Source organism: Lutra lutra, chromosome 2 (assembly GCF_902655055.1).
Source record: "Lutra lutra chromosome 2, mLutLut1.2, whole genome shotgun sequence".
Classification (NCBI taxonomy): domain Eukaryota; kingdom Metazoa; phylum Chordata; class Mammalia; order Carnivora; family Mustelidae; genus Lutra; species Lutra lutra.
Genome location: NC_062279.1, coordinates 39,426,171 through 39,451,589, shown reverse-complemented (window position 1 = coordinate 39,451,589; position 25,419 = coordinate 39,426,171). Strand labels below are relative to the sequence as shown.

At 48.8% G+C, this 25,419-nt stretch overlaps 1 protein-coding gene across 2 annotated transcripts; it reads left to right on the top strand.

Moving 5' to 3' along the window:
• Positions 1 to 644: 644 nt before the first annotated feature.
• PLAT (plasminogen activator, tissue type) lies at positions 645 to 25,399 on the top strand. 2 transcript variants are annotated; one of them, XM_047717204.1, is made up of 14 exons: positions 645 to 793; positions 12,390 to 12,487; positions 13,260 to 13,302; positions 15,197 to 15,334; positions 15,700 to 15,810; positions 16,183 to 16,357; positions 17,029 to 17,120; positions 18,535 to 18,709; positions 19,270 to 19,355; positions 20,552 to 20,747; positions 20,862 to 20,998; positions 21,162 to 21,302; positions 22,786 to 22,952; positions 24,498 to 25,399. In XM_047717204.1, exons 2-14 carry the CDS (start codon positions 12,425 to 12,427, stop codon positions 24,654 to 24,656), a joined length of 1,683 nt encoding a protein of 560 aa, XP_047573160.1. In that variant the 5' UTR covers positions 645 to 793; positions 12,390 to 12,424; the 3' UTR covers positions 24,657 to 25,399. The 2 variants fall into 2 exon arrangements, with proteins under 2 accessions (XP_047573160.1, XP_047573159.1); XM_047717203.1 differs by lacking the exon at positions 645 to 793 and adding an exon at positions 5,116 to 5,233.
• The last annotated feature ends 20 nt before the right edge of the window (positions 25,400 to 25,419 follow it).

The window sequence follows — 25,419 nt, the reverse complement described above, 5'->3', positions numbered from 1 at the left end:
TATTCCACAGCCCCACCCAGGGAATGCTGGAGCCAAGAAGTCCTCAGCCATCTTTGAGAGAGAAGTGAAATGATTTTCTCCATGATTGTAGGGTCGGGGAGTGGCAGGGCTGGTGGCAGGGTCCAGATTCCAGGCCGGGGTACTTTCCACAGCAGAGGAGCCCTGCCCACCTTTATCAACCCCCACCCCATGCCCCAAGTGGCCCAACGCCCCTCTCCCCAGCCCTTCTGTGCCTGGAGGGAACTGGTCCACCTGTCCCGTCCTTCCTTCTACCCTCTTGTGTCTCAAGGGGCAGATTTACTGCTGGAGATTCCAGAAGAAGCCCTCGGGCCTCCTCTGTGTGCATTTGTTTAGAAGTGTAAATTCCTCTTTCCATGATAAGCTTACAGCCAGCTGATCCTGGGGGTCTCATTTAGGTCATAGACCAGGGCCTTCAAGGAAGATGATTGTTAAGGTTCCGTCCAACTCCCAAATTCCTGCGATTCGATGACATCAGGATTGTGAATAATCAGGCTGGCCCTAAGCCAGGTCGGGCTGCGCTGCTTCCATCAGAAACTTCCTCCCCCTCTTTACAAAAACAGGCCCGCCCTGTTGGGCTCCCTCCTGGCCCTGTCCACTGGGCATCCTCCTGCTACAGAGAAACCCGCCCACCCAGGGCCACTGACCCCACCCCCTGCCTTGAAATTTAAAGCAGGCCAGAGCCGTGCAGGGAGGTTGGAGCTGAGGTCCTGCAAGAGCCCAGGGCTGAAGAGAAAGCTGTCTCGGAGGGAGGGAAGGAAGGCAAGCAGGGGCGGTAAGTTGAATTCTGCGCCTCTCTGTCCGTCCATGTCCTCCTGCCTCTCTTAAAAATCTTTCTGGCAAACGGCGCCAATAGAAGAATGCCTTAATGAGGGACTGACTTTGTAATTCAGGCAAAAAGCGGATTAGCAAGAATCCGAGTCCCAAGGGAGCCTGCTTTTCGTAGCTGCATTTCATTGGGATGGGCTGAAGCCTTTTGGAGGAGCGAGGGCGTTCGGGGAAGAGAGAATAGGAGGGATTATTTCTTGGAGAAAAATCTCAGCAGAGTAAAGGAGAAAGTACAAAGAATTAGAGACAAATGCTCTGAAGAGACAATGGGATCCCCTCATGAATAACGGGCAAAAAAAGTGCCATCAGAGCCTGGAGGGTCCACAGTGTCTGGCTGCTGCCCCCCCCCACCCCGGTGAGCTTGTTAAGAAGCTGAGGCTGGGAATGGGGGAGTGAGGCACAGGACTCGCCTCAGAGCAGAATTAAGTAGGTGGAAAGTGTTGGGAAAGAGAAGGCCTCTGATCTCCCTCCACACATCCCCAGCCTCCATCTCCACTGGTCAGTTTTGGCCCAGTGTGCAAGTGTGCGGTCCTCTTTAAGGACTTTGCAATTACGGCGGGGGAGAATAAAATGAATGGTTTTGCTTCCTAAGGTGCTCTGCGTGATGCCTATCAGGGCTTTCCAGATTTTTGCTGTTATTATCTTTATTTTCTTAACCTCCCTGGGAGGGAAGACGGGAGGGAGGCAGAGAAGTAGGAAAACACGCTGAGCTCCCGGGTAACTAGCGACAAACTCAAATGCAAAGAAGTGTGGAAATGATTTACCCGGTGGTCAGGTCGGATTAATAACGGTGATCTCTTGCAGTGGATTGATGACAGAGGAAAATTGTGTGTGTGTGTGTGTGTGTGTGTGTGTGCGTGCGCGCGCGCGCATTTGCAATTCCATGAAGAAATTCTGCAAATACAACTAGTAAGTGGAGTCCCCTTGAAGGTGACTTCCTCAGCAGTTCCTGCCCACGGGCAAGAAGACGCATCCTGGGATCTAGACGCTGACTTGTCCAGAATCAATATATGATGGTCAGCCTGAGGGCTTCCTGTGAGAGCAGAGCCAGGCTCGGGAACCAGCAGGGATTTGTGAATGTTGAAATCGAAAGAGCCCCATGCCACCCATTACTTTATTCTACCTAAAGTGTTCTCAGAGATGCCGACCTCAAACCTGGATCTCATCAAGAGTAAAGGGTAGCTCCCCTCTGCCCAGTGGCTTAGTCTCTGTCCAGACTCCCTCGGACCAGCTCAGTTTATTTTGGGATGCCCCCTATTAGATACTCCTGGCGTCTGTGCTACTCTTCAGTGGCTTCCTCCTGCAGAGGGACAGCAGCCAGGGGGTAGCTGAGGGACAGCAGTGACTTGGGTTACAGTAGAACCATGCTCAGTACAGTTCAGACTATAGTAACCAGCGGCCCGGCCATACTCAGTGACCATACCCATCTAGCGCTTTTGTAAATGACTGGCTGGGACCACAGAGCATCTGGTGAAACTTTCTGTCCAGGGGAGCCCTGGTACTAATCTGCAAACAGCACCTTTTCTGGTTAGGGGGTTTTATAGCAACTGAAGGGGCCCTTTGACTAAGATCATCGTTTAGAAGGAGCAGCATTTCCAAAGCTTCTAAAATGTGTGCCGTTTCTTTTTGATCGGACAGTTAAGGGGGAAACGTGGTTCCCAAGAATGGTGGTGAACTTAGCTCCAGTCCAAACTCAAAGTCCATGCACTTCTTTGAGATACTGAGTGCCAGTGCTGAGGAAGAATTTATGTGTTGACTTGGAATGTTCAATCTCACTTGATTATTTGGCACCGTGTGTCTGCGGTCTTAGAGTAAAATGTCTACTTTCTGTGAGGGAATTTCAGCTCTGCTCTGATAAGGTGGCTACGAGGGACAATGAGTGGCCAGAATATTCTCTTCATTTATTCTTTGGGTCATTAGCTTTGCATGGAGAAAAATTCTGTACAGAGTTTCAGGCTATAAGCCAACCAGCTCACAAAACTGGTAGTCTCAAATCAAACCAGATAAAAGAATGAGGACAATTTAGACTCATGGAAAGTCAGAGCCAGAAAAAATCTTAGCAATCCTTCACTTTGGTCCAACCCCAGGTCCAGCCACATGGTCTCCTAATACTGGCTTCGTTGTCTACTTACACATAAGAATAGCCTATTTTTTTTGACGATCTTTTGTCCATTCTCCTGCTTGAGAAATTGACTTCTGGGGAAGAGGGTAGAGTGACAGACAAGGCTCTCGATCGCCTGAAGAGTAACATGAGTGCCAGAAGGGAAAACGAACAAGGTGTTAGCATTTCATAAACATTTTTAAAAGGGATGACTTGGGCAAGTTTGGGTGCCTATTATCATTACCCAGGAAATACCAACTAGCTGTTCTTCCTATAAAACTTAATGCAATTAACATGTTCTTCGCAGCTGCCCAGCACCATCTGTGTCAATAGTCACGATCCTCAGGGTGACTCACTCTTGGCTAGCGGGCCCATGGGCAGGTGAGCACGGTTTGCCTATGGGATGCTCTGACACAGGCATCAGCGGCTTTGAGAGGTTGTCCGGGAACTGATCTAGAAAACCTGATTCCACCTTGAGCCTCTGAAGTAACCCACTTCAATGTCAGGCTGAACCTAGATACTGGGATACCTTTGTATGCCAAGCCTTTTCTGTTTATTACATGGTCACAAATAGTCCATTAGTTTGCAACCAGACATTAGGGAATAGACACCGAACTCAGGCCACAAAGGCTCCTGCATCCTTAGAACTCTCGGGCTTTCCAAACCTTACTTCCTCCTAGAGAAGCCCTTGAAGGGAGAGCCTGGGGTGTGTGAATCGAATTCCTTTGTCCAGTGGAAGGTGTTTGTGCTGAAGAGTAAGGGGCTCTGGCTGCTCGTTGCTATTACCCAGACCACAAGGCTTTTGTAAACGACTGATCCTTTGCAAAATGACCAGTTTACAGCATTTACTGACCATTTACAGCAATGGTCACCTCTTGGCCCTATGCTCTGAGGAGCACTTCTTTATTTTGTTTAACCAGCTGATATTATTGATAATAATATCAATTCCAGGAAACCTACCTTGACCAGCTCCTTACCTCACCAAGAGGAAGCTAGATCTCCCTCCTCCACGTTCTACTAAGACCCATTCTTCCTCTGCATTTCCGCCTTCTACCCCTACCTCCCTGCATATACCGCAGCGCTGATCTCACTGTACTATGATGACCTAATTACCTGTCTGTCCCATGCCTAAGCTATGAGTTTGAGGACAGAAGGATTGAGGACAGAGCATGTATGTCCTTATACCATGGAGCCTGTGCATGGGCCGTGGTGGGTGCTCTGTAAACATTTGATGGTGGATACATAGAGTTGTTAGGTCTTTGCCCATGAATCCAAGAAAGCAGGAAATTAGACTGAGCTGGGGCTTGAAGGAGAGGTGGCTGGGGTGGCGGATCTGACAGATGTCGCCCAAGGAGGACACGCAAAGTGGCCCTAGAGCCCCGTCGAGAGAGAGAGAGAGAGAGAGAGAGAGAGAGAGAGTGTTGCATGAACAGCTTGATGTCAGCTGAGGCCTCTGCAGGTAGGGGAACAGGACAGTCAGCAGGGAGGCTGAGCCTAGTAACCTGCTATGAGTAATCTAAAAGGGAAAGGCCGCCCGCCAGTCAGCTGGATTCCTGCTGGCTTTTCACATTTTGTCCTGTTCATAGAAAAGAGAAACTTGCTTTAGTTTGCCTTATCGGAGCAAGAGCCGGTGTCTGCCCCCTGGGCTGCAGAGAAAAAGGGAAGTTTTTTTTTTCTTCTTCTTCTTCTTTTTCTGGGAAGCTCCGATTTCCTTATTTTTCTAGCCTCCTGTCTCTGGTTTTTAAACATCCATGTGGTCTGCTTGAGACCGGCCTTATCAGCAGCAGCCCCCTGATCTCCCAGCGGTCTCTGGCGCTAATTCCAGCTTCCTCGGAGAGTCGCGCATAATCCTGATGTAATTAGGTCCCGGAGAAGCAAATTAAAAACAACAACAACAACAACAAAAAAACATTAAACATGAGGTGAAAGACACCACCTCATATATTCAGAAAATAATGATTCCTGTTCATGTAGATGAAAGGCGCGAACTTTTAGATCAGTTGTGAAGAATCTGGTTGCGGGTTATCACAAGATGTCCACGTGATCGAGGAAGGAGTATTTGGGTATTAATGCTTGACCTCAGTGGGGAACCCCGTAGATGTTAGCATCTTTCTGTCTTGGTAGCTTTTGGTTGTTTTTCCAGGGAGAAGCTGTTAATGTTGCTTAATGCCCCCGTTATTGAAGGACACTCATGACTGTCAGTACGGTTGACCTTACCGTGCACTGGCCGTTGTGTCATAGGGCCTTTGCCTGCTTCTTCTTTAGTTGCTGTAATAATTCAGCAAGGTGGGAGTGATTGGCCCATTAAAAAATCCAGGAAACCATACACAACCTGTGTGTCATGGTTGTGTCATGGAACTTGAACTTAAGACTATGCCCCTTGCACTGTAACATGCTGTCCTTACCAAATAGCAACTCTGAGTGCATGAAAAACATAACAGTTCAGCATCGGGACGCAGGAAGGAGGGCTGGAAATAGTGTCGGTTCGAGTCTTGACACCACCTCTCACCACGTATCTCGCCTTAGGGCCAAGGTCCTGATGCTTTTTGGAAGTTTGATTCTCTCATTTGTAAAAACAAGAGAATATGATTATTCTATTATATATTATAGAATACTATTCTATAGTATTATATATATTATATATATATAAAGGTTCTGTAGACTCTGCCTGGCGAGTGGTAGGTGCTCCAATGCCCGTGGAGCAAGGGGCATTAACCCACACACAGTTCTCGCAAACACACCGTAACATTGCTTTCCTGTGAGCCCAGGAAAATGTGTACGCATTCGGTAACGACACAAGGAAAGCTTCTGACCAGTTTTCTGACTCATGGGTGTCGAAATCTGGAGGTAAACTAAAGAATTACCAAAGGATTGTGTATATCATTGCTTTGCAATGATGTTGACTTTAGGGAGTGGGAGGAATATGAGGAACTACCTTCATGCTTAAGATGAGACACTGTTTTAGATCAATCTCAGATTGAGGAGTTTGTTTAAATTCAGACTTTGGGATTAACATTTTATTGCACTGACTAATTGCGTTAGCGTTTGTCAGCTGAACCTTGTTTTTTCTTCTCTGCGTAAAAAGTTTATTAGGAAAGGGTTTCTTTTGTTTCTATCCTAAAAGGAGACAGGATGGACTTCCGGTTTCCTAGAGCCACAAAGAGCTCTCCCTTATTTCCTCCAAACAACCAGGATTACCTGGCAAACTATGGACAGTGAGTAGATGACAGAGCTCAGTGCCAAGATTTGGAGCAGCCTGGTCAGTTTCATGTAACTCAGTCACAAGTCATCCTCCCACCTATGGTTTGAAGATGTTTTGGAGAGAATTCTGCCCTGAGTAACTCATGAGATGGGTGGGAGCTAGCAGAGGATTCTGTTCTATTCACCTCATTGGAATGGATCATATTAGATAAGAAACAGGCTCTTCCTCTCTCTCTTTTTTTTTTTTTTTTTTAAGAATTTCTATTTCTTTTTTTTTTTAAAGATTTTATTTATTTATTTGTCAGAGAGAGAGAGGGAGAGAGAGCAAGCACAGGCAGACAGAATGGCAGGCAGAGGCAGAGGGAGAAGCAGGCTCCCTGATGAGCAAGGAGCCCGATGTGGGACTCGATTCCAGGACGCCAGGATCATGACCTGAGCCGAAGGCAGCTGCTTAACCAACTGAGCCACCCAGGCGTCCCAGGCTCTTCCTCCTTGTCCCGTTATGAAAGCAGGCTCTTTAAGAAGAGAGAAAATAAACTTTGACACACAGAAAATTAAGTATTGAAAAGTTAAGAATTGTTCACATGATGGCAGTTTTTGAAAATGGTTTTTATTCTGAAAGCACAGCCTCTATAAAAAGCGGGACCTGTGTAAGCAAGATGGGGGCTACGAGGCTAGTGGCTCCCGTCCTGTGTTCCATCTGGAACCTGCAAAGGTGAGCTTTTTGCGGGGGGGGATCCTCGCATATGGGGGTAGGGCTCCTCTTGCCCTCTCACCCCCTCTGTTGTCCCAGTGAGATGCCTTTGCTATTCCAAGGGGTTCTTCCTTGGACCATTTCTTTTCTAATTTGTTGGCATCCATTCTGGGCCATGGTGGTTGGGAGGGGGGTGGAAGGAGGGTGTTGTTTGTTTTAAAGCTATGAGTCACTTTAAAGTATTGGTATTCTTGGAGACTGACTCTTTCTTACTCAGATTTCCAGAGAGAAGCTTTGCAAAGCCATAATATTCTGAGAATCTCCTTTACCAAAGATTAAGCTAGCAAACCTTGCACACGGTGTAAACTTTGATCATAGTATCAACTTACTTTTGTCTTTCCCTTGCAATTTCCCTGCTCCTCTAGCTCGCTCATATTTCTGTCTTCTTCCTGCTGGCAAGAGTAAAAACAGTCCCTGAGTTCTATACCAGCAGGGGCAATTGCATTCTTTGTACCTAGAACCACAGAACTTGGTCAAGTGACTGTGTTTGCACAGTTCTTCTATTGCAGATCAATTTCATGCATGTGGTCATGTTTAAATAAAAGTACTAATACACATTTTTAAGTGTTTCACAGTTTATACCCATTATATCATTTGTTCTCACAATAGCAGAAACCACAGTGTGTCAGCCCTGGAGGAAACCTCAAGAGTCCATCCCACTTGGTTTTGCATCCCTGGGAGCTGATTTTTTTTTTTTTTAAAGATTTTATTTATTTATTTGAGAGACAGAGATCACAAGCAGGCAGAGAGGCAGACAGAGAGAGAGGAGAGAGCAGGCTCCCCACTGAGCAGAGAGCCCATTGCGGGTGCTTAATCCCAGGACCCCAGGATCATGATGTGAGCCGAAGGCAGAGGCTTTAATCTACTGAGCCACCCAGGCGCCCCTGGGAGCTGATTTTTGTGCCTCAAAATATAGATGCTTTTGGGAAGGGCAGTGTATCAACTTTTACTGTCAATGTAACCTTATGTGAATGAGCATATCAGTCCCTTTCTGGAAGGCAGATTTTTAAGGGGGAAGATGGAGAAGGTAGGAGAGTGGAGAGAAAAGGGCAATCAATGCAAAGGGACACAAGGGGCCCCTGGGTGGCTCAGTCAGTTAAGCGTCTGACTCCTGTCTGCAGTTTAGGTCATCGTCTTAGTTCATTATCTCAGGGTCATGAGATTGAGCCCCTGTCTGGGCTCCATGGGACATTTGCTTGAGATCCTCTCCCTCTGCCCTTCCCTCATCACTACTCCCCCACCACTTGGACGCGTGCTCTTTCTCTCAAATGAATAGATCTATTTAAAAAAGCCGGGGCGGGGGGACATGTAAAGGCACTGAGGACAACAGTTCATCTACTTTTCCCCAGGACTTCTAGCTGTCCTGCCGCTGTTCCAGCGGCCTCACCCAATGCAGACCCAAAACCTATGAATGGGTGCCCATTAGGCAGCCTTGCCCCATGTTGCCGCTGCCGAAATAAACATCGAGTTCTGGCTAGCGTGACCACTGACTTCTCAGCCACAAGGGCACACTTCCTTGGCTCTGGCAGAGTAACCCCCTCCCTGGTTACCAGTCCATTGTTCCCGTTTTTCCCCTAGAACAGTCATCACTCATGGCTGTTCAGAGGAACCTGGGAACGGAGTCACTGTATTGCTGTTGCCAGCAAGACCCAGCACAGCTTCCAGACAGAAGGTCAGAGAAGCTCTGGAAGCAGATGAGGCTTTCGCATGCAGACATGCAGACTGTGTCCCTCACCAGGATTCCTGCCCGTGCATCCTTGAAATCCAGGCCATGCTTTATTTGCCAGGCCCATGTCCTGGGTTTTGTTTTTGTTTTGGTTGTTTGCTTTGTTTTGTTTTGTTTTAGTTTTAGTTTTTTTAGTTTTTTTTTGCACAGAGTCTTTGTCCATTTGCCAAGCTCTGTGCCTGCTGAATTCCATCCACCAGAGAGGGTGTCTTTTGCAAATCTGCAGAAATCAACTTCACGTGCTAACATGGACCTGACAGACCTGCAGAATCCATTACTCTCACAATGTTTTCAATGATTCAGGGATTCCAGTCTAACAAAAGTGAGACCTCCTGGTGGTTTTCTTTCTCCCTACCTCCCACTCTATCCATTCATCCTTCCTTCTTTCTCTTACTTCCTTGCTTTTTTAGTACTCTGACTCTGGGAAACTATGAAATAGGCAAAAGGGAGAGAACACAGGAAAAAAAAAATAACAAGTCGTCCTTGTATTTGTAAAATGAGCCCGGAAGGATATCTCACACTTACTCCATACATCTCGGCCCCCACCCTCCTCACCACGAACTCAGGGCACTCTGGCCTCTAGGGTGGCAGCCCCTGTTCACAGCGTTGAAGCCTGTCCTGGTGCTGGCTGGCCCCGCGGTCCCAGAGTCTGAGTCCCTGTTTCTGGTATTCACTTTGTTTTTTGTCTAGGCACTGCCCCCAGACCTCTACACCCACCTCTTTAATGAAGGCAAAACAAGGACACATTTTTTTCCTCCCCTCTTCCTTCTCCCTTGTCTCTGGACAGCACTGCTTGTCTGCTGGTGGGATGACTCATTTCTTTGTCATCCTCTCACCCCATTCAGCCGGTCCAGATGCTCTCATTGCCTCTGTGCAACGAGATGGAGCTAGTGCCTCATTTGAGATTATCACTGGATCAGTTCAAGGCCCAGCAAGGTCCCCCAAATGTGGGGGAAGATAAGGACTGACAGAACAGAGACTATCTCAGACACTGCTGGGAGCAGAAGGCAAAAATAGACTCCTTGGCCCCTTATGCCCATGAGTTGTCAAAGGTTTTCCCATGATGCAGCTGTGTGGGAGCCACAATGGAAGCCCTAAGTCATGCTCCACCTCCCCATCTGGTCCCCCTCCCCCATTTGTCCAGGGAATGCAAATGTGTCAACACAGCACTTCTCACTTGGCAATTTTCCAACATCTAGAGTTATGTTCCAGTTAGAAGGACCCAGATGTCTCTCTCTCTTTTTTTTTTTTTTAGGACCCTGAATTCTTGAAATAATAAAACTGTGTCTTGGTGGGCATCCAGAGAAAAAAATGAAAATAACCCCCTGGGAAAGGGCTGGTTGGTTTGACAGGCAGTGCTAACGAGGGTTAAGTTCCTTGTTGATGTGTGGCTCATTTACTCATTCATTGCTTCAGAATTTCTTCGTAAAGCCAAGATAATAAAGGATGAGACAATCTATATGCATCTGTGAAACAGGATTAACATCCGGAAGAAAGAGAGGGGATGCATTTAACAAGGTCTATTTTTAAAAGTTAATAAGAAATGGGATGAAGGGGTCCCTGGGGGGCTCAGTGGGTTAAGCCTCTACCTTCGCCTCAGGTCATGATCTCAGGGTTCTGGGATCGAGCCCCACATCGGGCTCTCTGCACAGCGGGGAGCCTGCTTCCCTATCTCTTTCTACCTGCCTCTCTGCCTACTTGTGATCTCTCTCTCTCTGTCAAATAAATAAAATCTTTAAAAAAAGAAAAGAAATCGGATAAAATTAAGAAGGGAAATTTAAGAGGGGTTTTGAGAAATTTCAAGAAAGAGGAAAGCCAGAGCAGGTCCCATGGCCAGAATCAGAAGATTCCACCAAGGGCTCTTGTTGTCGATGGGCTCAAATCCCCACTGTTCTCTTCTGAAACTCTGAGAAGCCAGTAGTAGTAAGCTTCCTCCTCCCCAGGAGAAAAGGGCCCTCAAAGAGCACATCCTATGAGGAGGGTCCTTGGCCCTCCAACTTAGAACTAAGGCAGATTAGATCCTGCCTTCTTTCTGTTTCCTTCACCATGGAGGAGGGGGCGGGGGCGGACTTGGTTGTCGAGCAAGGCCTCTGAGCCTCGCCTGCATTTTCTCCTTGGAATCCTGTTGACCAGCCCCCGCTGCTCCCTCCCCTCGTCCCAGTCCTGGCTCCATTTGTCCTCCTCTGCCTGTCCCCAGCAGCCCCAGAAGAAGCAGTGGGGCATAAAGAATCCTCCCCCCCCCACCCCCTCTTTTTACCCTTGCTCTGAAGGGGGCCTATGGCCAGTGAGGGAACAGACACTTCCAACAGGGAAGTTCTTTGCAAAGAAACAAAGGAGCCAGAGACAGACCCGGATGAAAGTCTTGGAAGCCTCTGATCTAACGGGGCCCTGAGGATCCCGGCGATGGGGGAGGGGTGGGACCGAAAGTTGTTGTGACTGAAGGGAAATGAGTCAAGGAAGAAATGCCTGATTTAATTCTTGTGGACAAAGGAGTGAGTGGGCCTGCCAGACCACAAAATAACACCCCGACCAACTAACCTAGTTTAAGCTGCGGAGGGCAAGATCACTGGGGAAAGGCACATGGAAACTGGGAATTTGGGGTCTAGGAGGATCTGAGTCTTATGACCAAAGGCCAGATGGCTCCGTTCCTTTCTGCCTATCCGTACTTTGTTGAGCCTGCCTGTAAAATAAGAGACAGACCTTCCAAGGGAGCAGCGGGGAGGGCAAGAGCCAGAGCAGAAGAGCATTTCTTGTGCTGGGCAAGGAGTTCTAAGTGTGAGAACCGAGGTAATGGGGGTAGGTTGGCTCTGTGAGGTGCTGGCCGTAGAGTCCCTATGGTGTCCTCCGAAAAGGTTTCAGAACAGACATTTCTATGGTTCCACCTAGTTGACCCCAGGGCAGGAATTCACTTTGAGGGCACCAAACCGGGACACTACTGCCAGGAAGCGCCAGGTGTGGTCTCACTATTCAGCCAACCCACAGAGATCTCTGGGCAAGACAATCTCCTAGCCACCTGTGCCCGTTGACGGATGAATGGATAAGCAAGATGTGGTCTATACAGACAACGGAATCTTCCTCAGCTTTAAAAAGGGAGGAGAGTTGGGGGCACCTGGGTGGCTCAGTCAGTTCAGTATCCAACTCTTGATCTCAGCTCAGGTCTTGATCTCAGGGTCATGAGTTCAAGCCCCAGGTTGGGCTCCATGCTGGGTTCAGAGCTTACTTTACAAACAAACACACACACACACACAAAAGGGAAGAGATTCTGACACATGGTTCCACATGGATGAACCCTGAGAACGGTATGCGAAGTGAAATGAGCCAGTCACAAAAGGACCCGTAGTCTATGATTCCACCCAGATGAGGAAGCTAGCGAGTTGCCATAGTCATAAAGACAGAAAGTATCGTACTTTCTGGTGGTTGCCAGGGGAATGGGGGTTATTGTTTATTGGGCACAGAGTTTCAGTTTGGGAGGGTAATAATGTTCTGCAGAGGGACGGTGGTGATGGTTGCCCAACAGTGTGAATGCATTTAATGCCACTGACCTGTGCACATAACAGTTAAGATGGTCCATTTTATATATCTTACCACAGTAAAAAATATATATACAATTGAAAACATCTTCCAGACACCTGTGGCATTTCCTGCCGTGGGAGTTGATGCTGGAGGGACTGGCCATGATCGAGTCATAGGTTCTCGACCTTTGCTACACTCCTTGATCTCTCGATCCCACTATGAAGCTTTTCCCCCCCTTCTTCTTCCAGAATTTAAGGTTCACTCTGAAGGAACAATACATACAATGAAGAGAGAGCTGGTGTGCGTTCTGCTGCTTTTTGGAGCAGCCCTCTCCTTGTCCAGCCAGGTAAGAGGGCAGTTCAGGTCTGTGCCTCGAGCTCGCCATGTACCCTTGTTGGACTCAGGAGCCCCCCGGGGGTTATGTCTGAGTGCGAGGGTGTCCGTAGGCAGCTCTTCGGACTTGGGTAAATAGTCCACGGCCACGGACTGCCTTCTTTGGAGCTGTTTTTAAAGAGTGTGTTTGCATTCATGCATAAGACCTCTTTAAAAAGGTGGTGCACCAGCCTTGAAGCTGGAAAGCCGCCCTACGCTGCTTACTATCCACTTGGGATGGAAACTATACTCTGGACACACTCTCTAAAAATGCCCAGCAAGCGGGGGCATCATGGAAGGCACAATGAGCAACACCTGCACAGTGAGATTTTAGAGGATACAGTTGGGGATGGCAACATGGTGAGGAGGGAGGTGAGCTACCACTCCACTAACCACTTGCGGCTACAATTAAATGCAATTAAAGATTCAGTTCAGTCGCACTAGCCCCATTTCAAGTGCTCAGTCACCGCACGCGACTAGTGGTTACGGCACTGGACGGCACAGGAATTAAAGATTTTCATCACTCAGAAAGCTCTTATGGCAGCACTGGTCTAGAAGGAGAGGAAGAATTAGAAAAGAGAGCAAGAAGTGGACATTGCACCTGGGGCCAGCTATACCTGAGGGGGAATCTTCGGGCCCAGTGGCATCTGATTGGCGGGGGTGTGAGTGGTCTCTGGGTCAACCACGTTTATTCCTAAAATGCCCAGCATGTGCTGATCCTTTTTCCATCCCTGGTCGCTTTGCAGGAAATCCACACCCGATTCAGAAGAGGAGCCAGATCTTACAGAGGTGAGGTGAAAGGGGAGGTGGGTGGGGGTTCTGTGGAAGCGGGAGCCAAAATCAGGGCTTAGGAGTTCAGGGTGCTGTAGGCTCTGTCAAGGTTTATCTTCCACCACACCCAGCTTACTTGAGCTGTGTGAAGGTGAAATTTTGCAGGGTGATTCTGTGAATGTGTCTGTGTCACCCCCATCCCTTACTCATTCACTTAGTTAGCTAAGGCCCGGTTCTGAGAGGACAGGAACAGACGTGCCCTCAAGGAGTCAGGCTGTCAGGGAGTCACAGAGCTGGCAGGGTTGGGGGGAGGGGCTGCCAGCTCAGGGGCCCGAAGCCCTGTTACACAGGTGAGAAGACAGAGCCAGAGATTGAATGATGGGCCCAAGGCTACACCGTGGCCAGGATGCACCTGCGCAGGTTCTCTGGTGTCCTTTTCTGGGCTGGGAACTCCATCCTGCCGGAGTCCACCTGGCATCTTTGTTAACTGCCATCTCTGTGCATGCCTGTCTTCCGGTTGGTAAAACCAGAGTAACGAGCCTGGGTTACCTCACACAAGTTGCACAGGTGTGGAAAGACTTTTCACTCTAGAGTCGACTCTAGAAACCTGAGGAACATCCCCCATGAGCACTAGGTAAGATTCCAAAAATAGAACATGCTCACAGCCAGATTGTCTAGACTCTGGTTGGAAGAAATCTGGGCCCAGCTTCAAGTCTAAAGCTACCAACGTGGGGCCCTCCTCTCTTGTCCTTCATGACCTAGTTCCTTTGGGTCTGGAAGGCTTTGCAACACCTCTTTTAAAGTGGAATTTTCCCCAGAGTGAAGTATGCTGTAACTTTTTTTTTTTTTAAAGAAAAAGTGAGATCAAGGGAGCGAGCACATGTGCACACGTGGGAGTGGTGGGGTGGGGCAGAGGGAGAGAACGAGAGAGAATCTTCAGCAGGCACCATGCCCAGTGCAACATAGGGTTTGAACCAAGACCCTGACATCATGACCTGAGCCAAAACCAGGAGTAAGACGCTTAACCAACTGAGCCGCCCTGGTGCCCGAACGCTATACTCAATGCCTTCGTTGTTGGATAGCACAGCATTTCCAACAAGGGTATCCTGGCCCCAGCAGACCCCCAAAAGAAACAATAATATTATTTACAATGAGCATGTGTCACTGCTTTAGTTAATGAAAAGTTGAAGATTTCTTAAGTTGGCAGTCTGCTTTGCAAACAGAGAGAGACGAAGAGGCCAGGAATATCAATGCGAGGACTCAGACCATTTTTTACATCACAAATACTAGTGAGAGCAGCACATTCCCCCCACACACTATGATGTCAATTTTCTTTTGGGCTAGCAATGCATCATTTGTGTGGTAATACTCATATGGGTCAAAAACTCTGGTAGGCAATTATATACATGTACATATTTCTAATGAAAGAAAATGAAAAATTAGGGGCACCTGGATGGCTCAGTCAGTTGGGCATCTGCCTTTGGCTCAGGTCATGATCCTTGGGTCCTGGGATTGAGCCCCACATTGTGCTCCCTGCTGAGCAGGGAGCTTTTGCTGCTCCTCTCCATGCATGCTCTCCCAATCTCTCTCTCTCTCTCTAATAAATAAATAAATAAATAAGATATTCTTTAAAAATAAAAATATAAAATAAAATGAAAAATTAAAATATCACTTAGTAAATGCATTTTGATAGGTAAATTCTTCCAAGGGAGAGGGTCCGTCCAAGGAAGAACGACAAACACAGTTGTTGGCGACTGATTGGTAGATGTGTGTTATCTTCCGGCTGGGGTGACAGATGGGTTGTATGACTAGTGATTGAGGAACTTTCTCAATAGGACCTGGGGTGGGGCAGTGGCAGGTGGCAGTGTTTGGGCAGTTGTGCCCTCAAGAGGCTGCCTGTCTCTCTTTCCAGTGAGCTGCAGAGATGAGAAGACGCAGACACTCTACCTGCAGAATGAGTCATGGCTGCGCCCGGGCCTGCGGGGCAACCGCGTGGAGTACTGTCGCTGTGTGGGTGGCCGCCCACAATGCCACTCTGTGCCCGTCCGAAGTACGTAAGCGCCCGCAGCCCAAGCTTGGAGCTCCAGCTGTCCCACTGCCCCCCATCACCACTGCGCATGTGTGCAGAACTTCAGCCATTGGTTCCCCATGGGCTCTGCCTTAGGCCCATGCGAAGGCACTGAGCCAACAAGTGAGACTGTGACCCAGGGCCCATGCCTTCTCCAGCCTGGCCTCAGCTTCCTCATCTGTCTAATGGGGACAATGGGTGTAACTGCTTCACGGTTTGCAGAGAGGATGAAATGAGCTCCTTTTATAAACTGCTCAGAATAGTGCCTGACACGTGGAGCTCACTCCTATTATCCTTGGAACTGCTTTTTAAGGTGACCACGGGCTTTCTTGTTATGCCCCTGACAGGTTGCAGCGAACCCAGGTGCTTCAATGGCGGGGTATGCCGGCAGGCTCTCTACTTCTCAGATTTTGTCTGCCAGTGTCCTGAAGGGTTTATGGGGAAGCACTGTGAAATAGGTGAGTGGTAGCTGGGTGGTGCGGGAAGAGGGACAGAATCCCAAGTCTTCCCAGAAAGGAGAGGCAGTGTGTGGTGATGTGGGGAGGAGGGCGGCGGTGGGGGGGGGTGGGCGGGGCAGGGAAGGATCCTGCAAGGGTCGGTTAGGAAACCAGACCGTTGGGCCCAGTGGGCGGAGCCTTGGGAGCTAAGCTGGAGTCTGCCTGGTGGACCCCGGCCAGCCCCATGTACCACCTGTGCCCCAATAGCTTCAGCAGCCAGCCTGCCTCGCTGGTTTGGGGTGACAACAGAGCAGACATGAAACCCCTTTGGAAAACTAAATGACAGAAGGGGGAACTCACATGGGAGGCATCACGTGTCCTGCTTTCAATCAGATGCCAGTGCCACCTGCTACAAGGACCAGGGTATCACCTATAGGGGCACATGGAGCACAGCGGAAAGTGGGGCCGAGTGTGTCAACTGGAACAGCAGCGCGCTGGCCTTGAAGCCGTACACTGGGAGGAGGCCCAACGCCATCCAGCTGGGCCTTGGCAATCACAATTACTGCAGGTGAGGGGGCCGCCTACGCTCCTGAGCTCGCTCCCCTCCCTGGGGAGGAACTGCTACATCCCGAAGTGACCTGGAGCCGATCTGCCATGGCTCTCCAGAGAAACAGAACCAATACACTCCCTACCGATATGGTGATTCATTGCAAGGAGTTGGCTGGCTGCAGGGGCTGGCATGTCTGAAATCTGTGGGCAGGCCAGCAGGCTGCAAACTCAGACAGGCTTCTCTGTTGCAGTCTGGAGGCCGAATTTCCACCCCAGCTTTCGCTTCTAACGCCTTCCACAGATTGGAGGAGGCGACCCACACGATGGGGGTTAATCTCCTTCACTTCAACAGATTGCTGATATTAACCACAGCTACAAAATCTCTTCACGACAGCACCTAGATTAATGTTCTATTAGATAAATGGGCACTTAGAGCCAAGTTAATCCATAAAACCGATCATCCCAGGCCAGCCCTTGTCAAGGCGGCTTCTGTGCACAAGTCCTTAACCCACCCTTAGTCTCCAGATGGAGACAGTAGCCAAGTCCTACTTCCACCCAACCTGATCCAGCTCTCCCGGGTACAACCGGAAGTGCACGGACCTTTTCCCCGGAAGAGGATGTAGAGTCCTTGGGTCTGAGAGGGAGGCTTCACTTTTCCCCTCCCACGGCCTTCCCTGGCTGCTTTTTCAGAAACCCCGACCGTGACTCGAGGCCCTGGTGCTACGTCTTCAAGGCAGGGAAGTACAGCAGTGAGTTCTGCAGCACGCCAGCCTGCCCCAAGGGTAAGTGCGGCCTCCCTTTCCCCCCCCAAACCCCAGCATCCTGGAAGTAGAGTCTCAGAGGATAAAGCAACTGTGTTTCTACAGCTGAGGAGACAAAGGAGTAGGCTGCTGGTTCATCATTTTCATTGCAGAGGGAAGACAAGTCAGGAGATGTAGGTCTTCATCCAGGCCTGGCCTCTAATTAGCTGGTTGAACTTGAGCTGGTTTCTTTGCCCCCGACCCTCCATTTCCTCAGGTACAGAAGAGAAGGGGGCCCGCATTGGTGATTTCCAGGCCTTTTGAGGAAGGCCATGATTGAGGGGCGTATTTTCCATCTCTCTCTGTCCTTTTAAGATGTGTAATATAAGAAGATTTTCCAAATTTAAAAATACTAAATTATAAAAAAGCACTATGCATTCTGTGGTGCTTTTACAAATAATGATATCGCAATAGTATAAAACATGTGTTTTAAAGTTCTAAATATTCATACACAATAATAATGTGTCTTCTGCCTACAGATAAGTCTGACATGTCTGTGAATTTGAGGACCCTTTACAGTAATTCCTTTTTTTTTTTTTAAAGATTTTATTTATTTATTTGACAGAGAGAAATCACAAGTAAGCAGAGAGGCAGGCAGAGAGAGAGAGGAGGAAGCAGGCTCCCTGCTGAGCAGTAAGCCCGATGTGGGGCTCGAACCCAGGACCTGGGATCATGACCTGAGCCGAAGGCAGCGGCTTAACCCACTGAGCCACCCAGGCGCCCCCCTTTACAGTAATTCTAAAGCATCTTCTCCCCTTCAAGGATCAGTAAATTGCGACTCACTGGTCTAGGTGGCCTTAAAGATCATTTTCATTATGTCGTTTAGAGTGGTACACTCTGCCAGTTTCAAGTGGGGAAAAAGGAGGGTAAAATGGGGCAAATAGGCAGCATCTGTAGGTCCATTTGCTCTCTTCCTGCTCAAGGCCAACAAACCCTTCAGAGCACTGGCAGACAAAATCTGAGAAACTGGGGTCTGCTGACATGTCGCTCCATTGAAGAGCCCCGGTTCACCACAACCTGTCAAGTATAAACAAGGAAACTCCCAATTACCTTCAAAGCAGCTCCAGCAATAATCACTACCAGCTGGGCATATAGACCCTTCCTACCCAACATGAACGAACCCTCAAGGATCTCTCAACACAGCAATCTAGAAAGCCACATCCAACTGATGAAAGCTGGCCCACCACCCGAAAGCCATTTACCACCCCTCTGTAAAAGGGCTTGGAGGAGGAGGAAAGAGGAGAGGTGGGTTGTTTATCTCCTCCCTCCTATGGGGAGGCTGGCTGCCTTCATCCTGTCAGGCCTGCTGCCCCTCTCAGGTCCAGCTGCAAACCCTGACTCACATGCTGTAGCATTTAATTGCTTTTGTTTCAGTTTGAGATTTCTTTTGTTCCAGAAAAAAATGAGGACTGCTACTTTGGAAAGGGGTTAGCATACCGTGGCACATACAGCCTCACTGCGTCTGGTACCTCCTGCCTCTACTGGAATTCTGTAGCCCTAGCAGGCAAGGTCTACACAGTGTGGAAGAGCAATTCTCAGGCGCTGGGCCTGGGCAACCACAATTACTGCCGGTATGTAGCAAAGAGTCCGTGGGGTTCATGTCTGGGCAGAAGGCAGGACTGGGGCATGGGATGGGAGAAGATTTCATAGCTCAAATTATAGGAAAGACCCAGTGGGTGGGAAGGAACCAGGGATATGATCTAGTCATACCCATTCACTCGCCAGAATAACATCTTTTATAAAGAGTGAAGTTCACCAGTTTGTCAGCCCACATTGCAAGTTTGAGGTGCTGTCCCATAGGCACTTAGGCCGCATCTGCTCGGTTCTTATATGGCGCCTTTCTCCCAGTGAACCATAAGAGTGTCCTCACAGCACAGCTTCCAGTTCCTTCCAACATCCCTGTCAGAGGAGAATGTTGTGATAGAAAATGTGATAGAAAATGTGATAGAAAAATGTGATAGAAAAACAAAACTAAAGTTATTTTCCTCTGGTGAGATCTCTGACAGAGCCAAGTTCAGAACTCAGGCCCCTCCTTTCCAGCTCATTGTTTGGCTGTTGGTTTACCGAGCCTCCTTCCTCTCTCACATGGCTTGTGATGTGATTGAAAATCTTAAACTCTCTTATCATCTAGGAACCCAGATGGGGATGCCAAGCCTTGGTGTCACGTGCTGAAGGACCGCAAGTTGACATGGGAATACTGCGACGTCCCCCAGTGCTGTAAGGGCTGGCCCTTGGCCACCTGCCGCTGCCCAGCCCCCCTCTTGACCATTTCCTCTGTCACTTCCCATGTCCTCACAGCTGTCTGCTTCAGACTGCGTCGCTCCCAGATTTTCAGGAAGGCTTTGGTGGGGAGGGGCTTTCCATGACTGAAGCAACGCTCTGGGCAGGTGTTCACTCCCCATTCACAAGGGTGACACAAAGGGGCAAAGCGAAAGAGAAGAACTTGCCAGTTTCTCTTAGAATTCATTAGGCTCTGAACTTCTCTCTCCGGATGCCTTTATTAATGGTTGGTGATGAGGTCGTTTTGAGCATGGAGGAGGAGAGCTCACATTGATGGCTGCCTCCATAACAAAGTGCTCTGGTAGCATTCTCCCGACAACGTGGTCAGAGGTGGTCTTCCTCTCTTTAGTTTCCAGATGAGGAAACCAGCTCCCAATCATGTGGCTGCCAAAGCTCACTGGGCTCCAGGTGGGAGAGCCTGTGTCTGTCTGTTCCCACGTCTTCTGACCCCACAGCTTGTACTTCTGCTGTGAACTCTTCCAGCTTTTCTCACAGAGCCCGTTTCACACAGGGGAACTGGGTGGGTGGAGGGAGAGGAAGACTCAGAGGAAATTCAAGCTGGCACATTTTGCTAAAAAACCTTAGTTTAGAAGTTGTCTGAGAATAGATTATTATGACTCCATTCCTGTGAACACACATTTAGCTCGAATGTTGCTCAAGGAACGTAATTACATAACTGGGCGGGTAAGTCGCAAACTACCAGCGGACTCACAACGAAGGCCATGCCTGGAGAGTCCCCAGTGAGCAGCATCAGTAAGCTCGCTAGGAGCCTGGTGGGCTGGGAGTGTTAAGAAAGCTCCATGAGGAGGTAGGATTTCATCTAGGCCCTGACAGAGGGGCAAGGTGGGGTAGATGGAAAAGAAATGGGGCAGGCATTCTCCAGGAGGGAGCCGCAGGACCCCATTATTAATGAAGCCAGGAGATGGGTACGGGGAAAAACGGGCTAATGAAGCATAGCAGAAAGATCCCATTTGGAGTCAGACAAATCTGGGTTCTAATCCGGAGGCCGCTGTGACCTTGAGCAAAAATTTCCCAGCCTCAGGGTTCCAAGAGAAGAAACCGGGATAGGTGCTCAAGGAACTCACCTGAGGACTGCAGGTCTGATCTCTTTTCTCTGTCCTTTCCTCTCCCAGCCACCTGTGGTCTGAGACAGTACAAGCAGCCGCAGTTCCGCATCAAAGGAGGGCTCTACACAGACATCACCTCTCATCCATGGCAGGCTGCCATCTTTGTCAAGAATAGGAGGTCACCAGGAGAGAGGTTTTTTTGTGGCGGAATACTGATCAGTTCCTGCTGGGTCCTGTCTGCTGCCCACTGCTTCCAGGAGAGGTAGGGACTTCCGAAAACCCAGTAGGTCTCCCTAGATTTTGAGGCCTTGAAACCGGGGCCCGTTAGAAGCAGCCCCCCAGCAAGCAGCACACCCTAAGGCTGTTTCTCCGTTAGGTACAATCCCCACCACCTCAGGGTGGTTTTGGGCAGGACATACCGCGAGGTCCCCGGAGAAGAGGAGCAGAAATTTGAGGTTGAGAAATACATCATCCACGAGGAATTTGATGATGACACTTACAACAATGATATTGGTGAGACGTCCTATTGTCCCTGCTCCAGATGACCTGACAGCCACCCTGCCCCACCATGGGCGTCCCCACCTTTGCCTCCCACACCCTCGCCCTCTCTGTCTTCCTCCCCTCCTATCAGACGGAGCATTTCACGAGGCTTATTCTCTTCCCGATCTCCTTTCAGTCCTGCTAAAACTGCAGTCGGACTCACTACACTGTGCCCAGGAGAGCGAGGCTGTCCGTGCCGTGTGTCTGCCCGAGGCCACCCTGCAGCTGCCCGACTGGACAGAGTGCGAGCTGTCTGGCTACGGCAAGCACGAGGCGTGTAAGTGGAAGGAAGTCTCGGCTCCATCCTGTCTGTCTGCAGGGCAGCGGGCCATGCAAATATTGAGAGGAAGAAGTCACGAGAATGTTCTAGCCTTGGCCCAGGCACTGGTGCTGTGTAAATGTAGGCATGTTCCCCGCAGACCAAGAAGCCACCGTCTGCCTTCCCCACCTCACGGGGTCACTATGCAGGTCAAGAAAGGAGTGAATAGTACAAGTGCTTGGAAGGGCTTAAGATGGCAGGAAAGTTCCAATGAGAAGGGGCGGCTGGTGATTAGGGTGTGGGGCTCTTGGGACTCTCTGGTCCTGTAGGTCTGAGTCCGCACCCTAGATTTGCGCCTGGTAGGGGTGGGAGCCAGGACGTGGGTTTTCCTGTTACACGGCTCTGAGCCTTGGCCCCCTCACTGGGAACATGGGGGTAGAATCACTGCCTTAGAGTATGAGAATTCAATGACAGTAGGTTAAGCCAGTGGTTTTCAGCCGGGGTGTTTGCCCCCCAGAACACAATGGCCCTGTCTGGAGGCAATTTTTATTGTTACGACTGAGGAAGGAGGTTTTTACTAACATTTAGAGAGTTGAAGCAAAGGGTGCTGCCAAACACTTGCAATGCACCGCCCCCCTCAAAAAAATGATCTGGCCCCAAATGTCAATAGCGCTGCTCCTGAGAAATCATGAGTGAAATAAACTCTATAAAATATCTAGTTTGGGGGATGCCTGGGTGGCTCAGTCAGTCAAGCGGCTGCCTGGGGCTCAGGTCATGATCCCAGGGTCCTGGGATCAAGCCCTGCATCAGGCTTCCTTCTTGGTGGGGAGCCTGCTTCTCCCTCTGCTGCTTCCCCTGCTTCCACGTACACTCTGTCTCTGACAAATAAATAAATAAAATATATTTTTTAAAGATTTTATTCATTTATTGGACAGAGATCACAAGCAGGCAGAGAGGCAGGCAGAGAGAGAGAAGCAGGCTCCCCGCTAAGCAGAGAGACCGATGTGGGGCTCAATCCCAGGACCCCAAGATCATGACCTGAGCTAAAGGCAGAGTCTTAACCCACTGAGCCACCCAGGCGCCCAATAAATAAAAATCTTTTTAAAAAGTAAAATATTTGGTTTTGTCGGTCAAAGCAGTGTTGGCAACATTTCCTAGGCTTCAGCCCCAGCCATCTGAAAGCTGGATCCGAGCTAGCCATTATTAGAATAGTTGGCTTCCGGGGCACCTGGGTGGCTCAGTGGGTTAAGCCGCTGCCTTCGGCTCAGGTCATGACCCCAGGTCCTGGGTTCGAGCCCCGGATCGGGCTTTCTGCTCAGCAGGGAGCCTGCTTCCTCCTCTCTCTCTGCCTGCCTCTCTGCCTACTTGTGATTTCTCTCTGTCAAATAAATAAATAAAAATCTTTAAAAAAAAAAAAAAAGAATAGTTGGCTTCCTCCTTCTAAAAGGTTTATAAGTAACTTTCCCTAGGACCGTAAGATATTTTCCCTTCTCTGTTTCAGCTTCTCCTTTCTATTCTGAGCGGCTGAAGGAGGCTCATGTCAGGCTGTACCCATCTAGCCGCTGCACTTCACAGCATCTGTTTAACAAAACCATCACCAAAAACATGCTGTGCGCTGGAGACACGCGGAGCGGCGGGAACCAGGCAAACCTGCACGATGCCTGCCAGGTAGACGCAGGGGTCTTGCCGCACTCGGGCCCTCCCAAGGGGAAGAGTGGCTCTTGGCCCTCAGGTTCCAAGCAAGGAAAAAGTTAAGAGCCAGAATGGTTGAGTTCTTCTTGATGAGACACTGGAGGTTCTAGATGAGGGCTTCAAAGAAATAACACCATCAGAGTGAGATCAAAGTTACCCAAACCTAAGAAATCTAAACTGCAGGAAATTTCCCCAGTGTCTACCCCGGAAACTCCACCTGATTCAGGGTTTCCTGTAAGCCCAGGCAATTGATTGACTATTGAAGTGATGGGTAAAGCCACACAAATGAGGCGAGCTTGACTTCTGGAGGCTGGAGAGTTGGAGTCCGCCATGTAGGGGTTGGGGAGGAGGAGCTGCTGCTCACCCAGAAGTACGACCCAGATGAGTTGTGAGACAGAAGTTTCAAAAACTCACACCAGCCCTAAGATGAGGCTTGTCGCCTGGGAAAGCGAACTATTTCAGGCTATGTTGGCATCCTTATCAGAGTTGGTACTTCTGTTTTGTGATAACCAGACTCCCGTAAGGGACACACCAGCCTGTGGGATTAGGACTTAGATATAACCAAGGCATCGTTATCGATGAGCCATTTCAAGCCTACAGTGTGCCAGGCTTTCCATCGAGGGGCTGAGGTTAGAGGGGGAAAAAAAGAAGGAAGCAGGGCTCTTGCACTGCAGACTTTGTGGGCTTTGTTCTTATAAGGTAAATCGTATCAGCATTTCCCCCCAGTTCCTTGACAACCTTTGTCTCTTTTCTGATGGCTTCTTTAGAAACCTCAGCTGTACCCCTAGCTCAACAGTCATAAGAAGGTTGTATGCAAAGTGAAACCTTCATCTGCAAGCTTCAAGTCAAAAACAAAAAACAAGAAGTGATTTTGATTCAATAAGACAATAACGGCCAACCGTGACCAAGAGTTTTGCAAAATGTCATGCTTTCTCCCAATTAATTCCCAGAACGACCTCTTACAGTAGAGAGTAGGATCCCGATCTTCAAGATAAGAATACGTAGCACGGTTAGCCTGAGGCCACACAGCTACTGGGTGGTAGAGTTAAAAGAAGGAGCTTTATGGCCTGAAATGGCTGAGCAATTATCTCAATTCTAGTTTGCAATGTAGATACAGCCTAATCGTGGACCGGATCTAGACCGTAGGAGACGGAAAGGATAAGTGAATTGGGGGAAATCCAAGGGGGAGACGAAGCATGAGAGACTGTGGATTCTGAGAAACAAACTGAGGGTTTTGGAGGGGATGAGGGTAGGGGGTTAGGTGAGCCCGGTGGTGGGTATTAAGGAGGGCACGTATTGCATGGAGCACTGGGTGCGGTGCATAAATAGTGAATCTTGGAACACTGAAAATTTTTAAAAAATAAAATCTTAAATTTTTTTGGAAAAAAGATTGATAAAAATTTCCCTCTCTGAACTAAATACTTTGAAGAAGATGATATTAGCACTACAAATATTAACCCTAACTTCCCCTCAAAGAGTCTGCATTTTTGGCAAACAACTAACCCATTCTCTCTACTGCAGGGGGACTCAGGCGGCCCCTTGGTGTGTATGAAAGATAACCGCATGACTTTGGTTGGCATCATCAGTTGGGGCATCGGCTGCGGGCAGAAAGACGTTCCTGGCATGTATACCAAGGTTACTAATTACCTAGACTGGATTCAAAACAATATGCGACCGTGACCAAGGACATCCAATTCCCTGAAATCACGGGGAGACCCTGCTTCCTCTACTTCAGAAGACACACCGAGACGAAGTGCTTTACAGAGCTGAGCCATCACACAGTACAAGCGGGTGGCGGGGCAGGGGAACCCAGAGGAGAGGGAGAGGATAGGTTTTCATAGGTACTTCCCATTTTAGAAGTTTTCAGGGGTTAAGATCTGATTTCAGAAGATAGTTTGGCAGCTGAGAAGACAGATAAACGCCAACCCCTCCAGGAATACCATCATCTAAGGCAGAAGAGAGGGAGAAGAGAAGCCCAGCCTCCTGATCTGTCACCACGAGAAGCTTTGGAAATGGGACCACAAAGATAAAAGCATGTCTCAATGGTAAAAAAGTAACGAGATCCTTCAGGAAGGAAGGATTGCATTAGAAATGGAATGTCTATTTATAGTGACAAGGAAGCCCAACGGGGCCTCCTAATAAGGGATGGGCTGGCTGGCCAGATCGCGTTCAACACCACCTTTTAAATCAAGTATTTGGCTTTTCCCTTTCTCCACTTTACAGCTCTTGGAAGGAAATCTTTTTGTGTATAGTGTAAATCTTTTTTTCTATATAAACTTTATAATAAAACAGACTTGTATCATTTTAGTAACTGATAAACTAGGCTTTAGTATATTTATATCAACCCATTTTAATTTTTATTTTGTTGCCACACCCCTGTATTACACTGTGCAGAAATAATAAATTCAGATTATTTTCACATATTTTCCCCAATCTGAGTGGG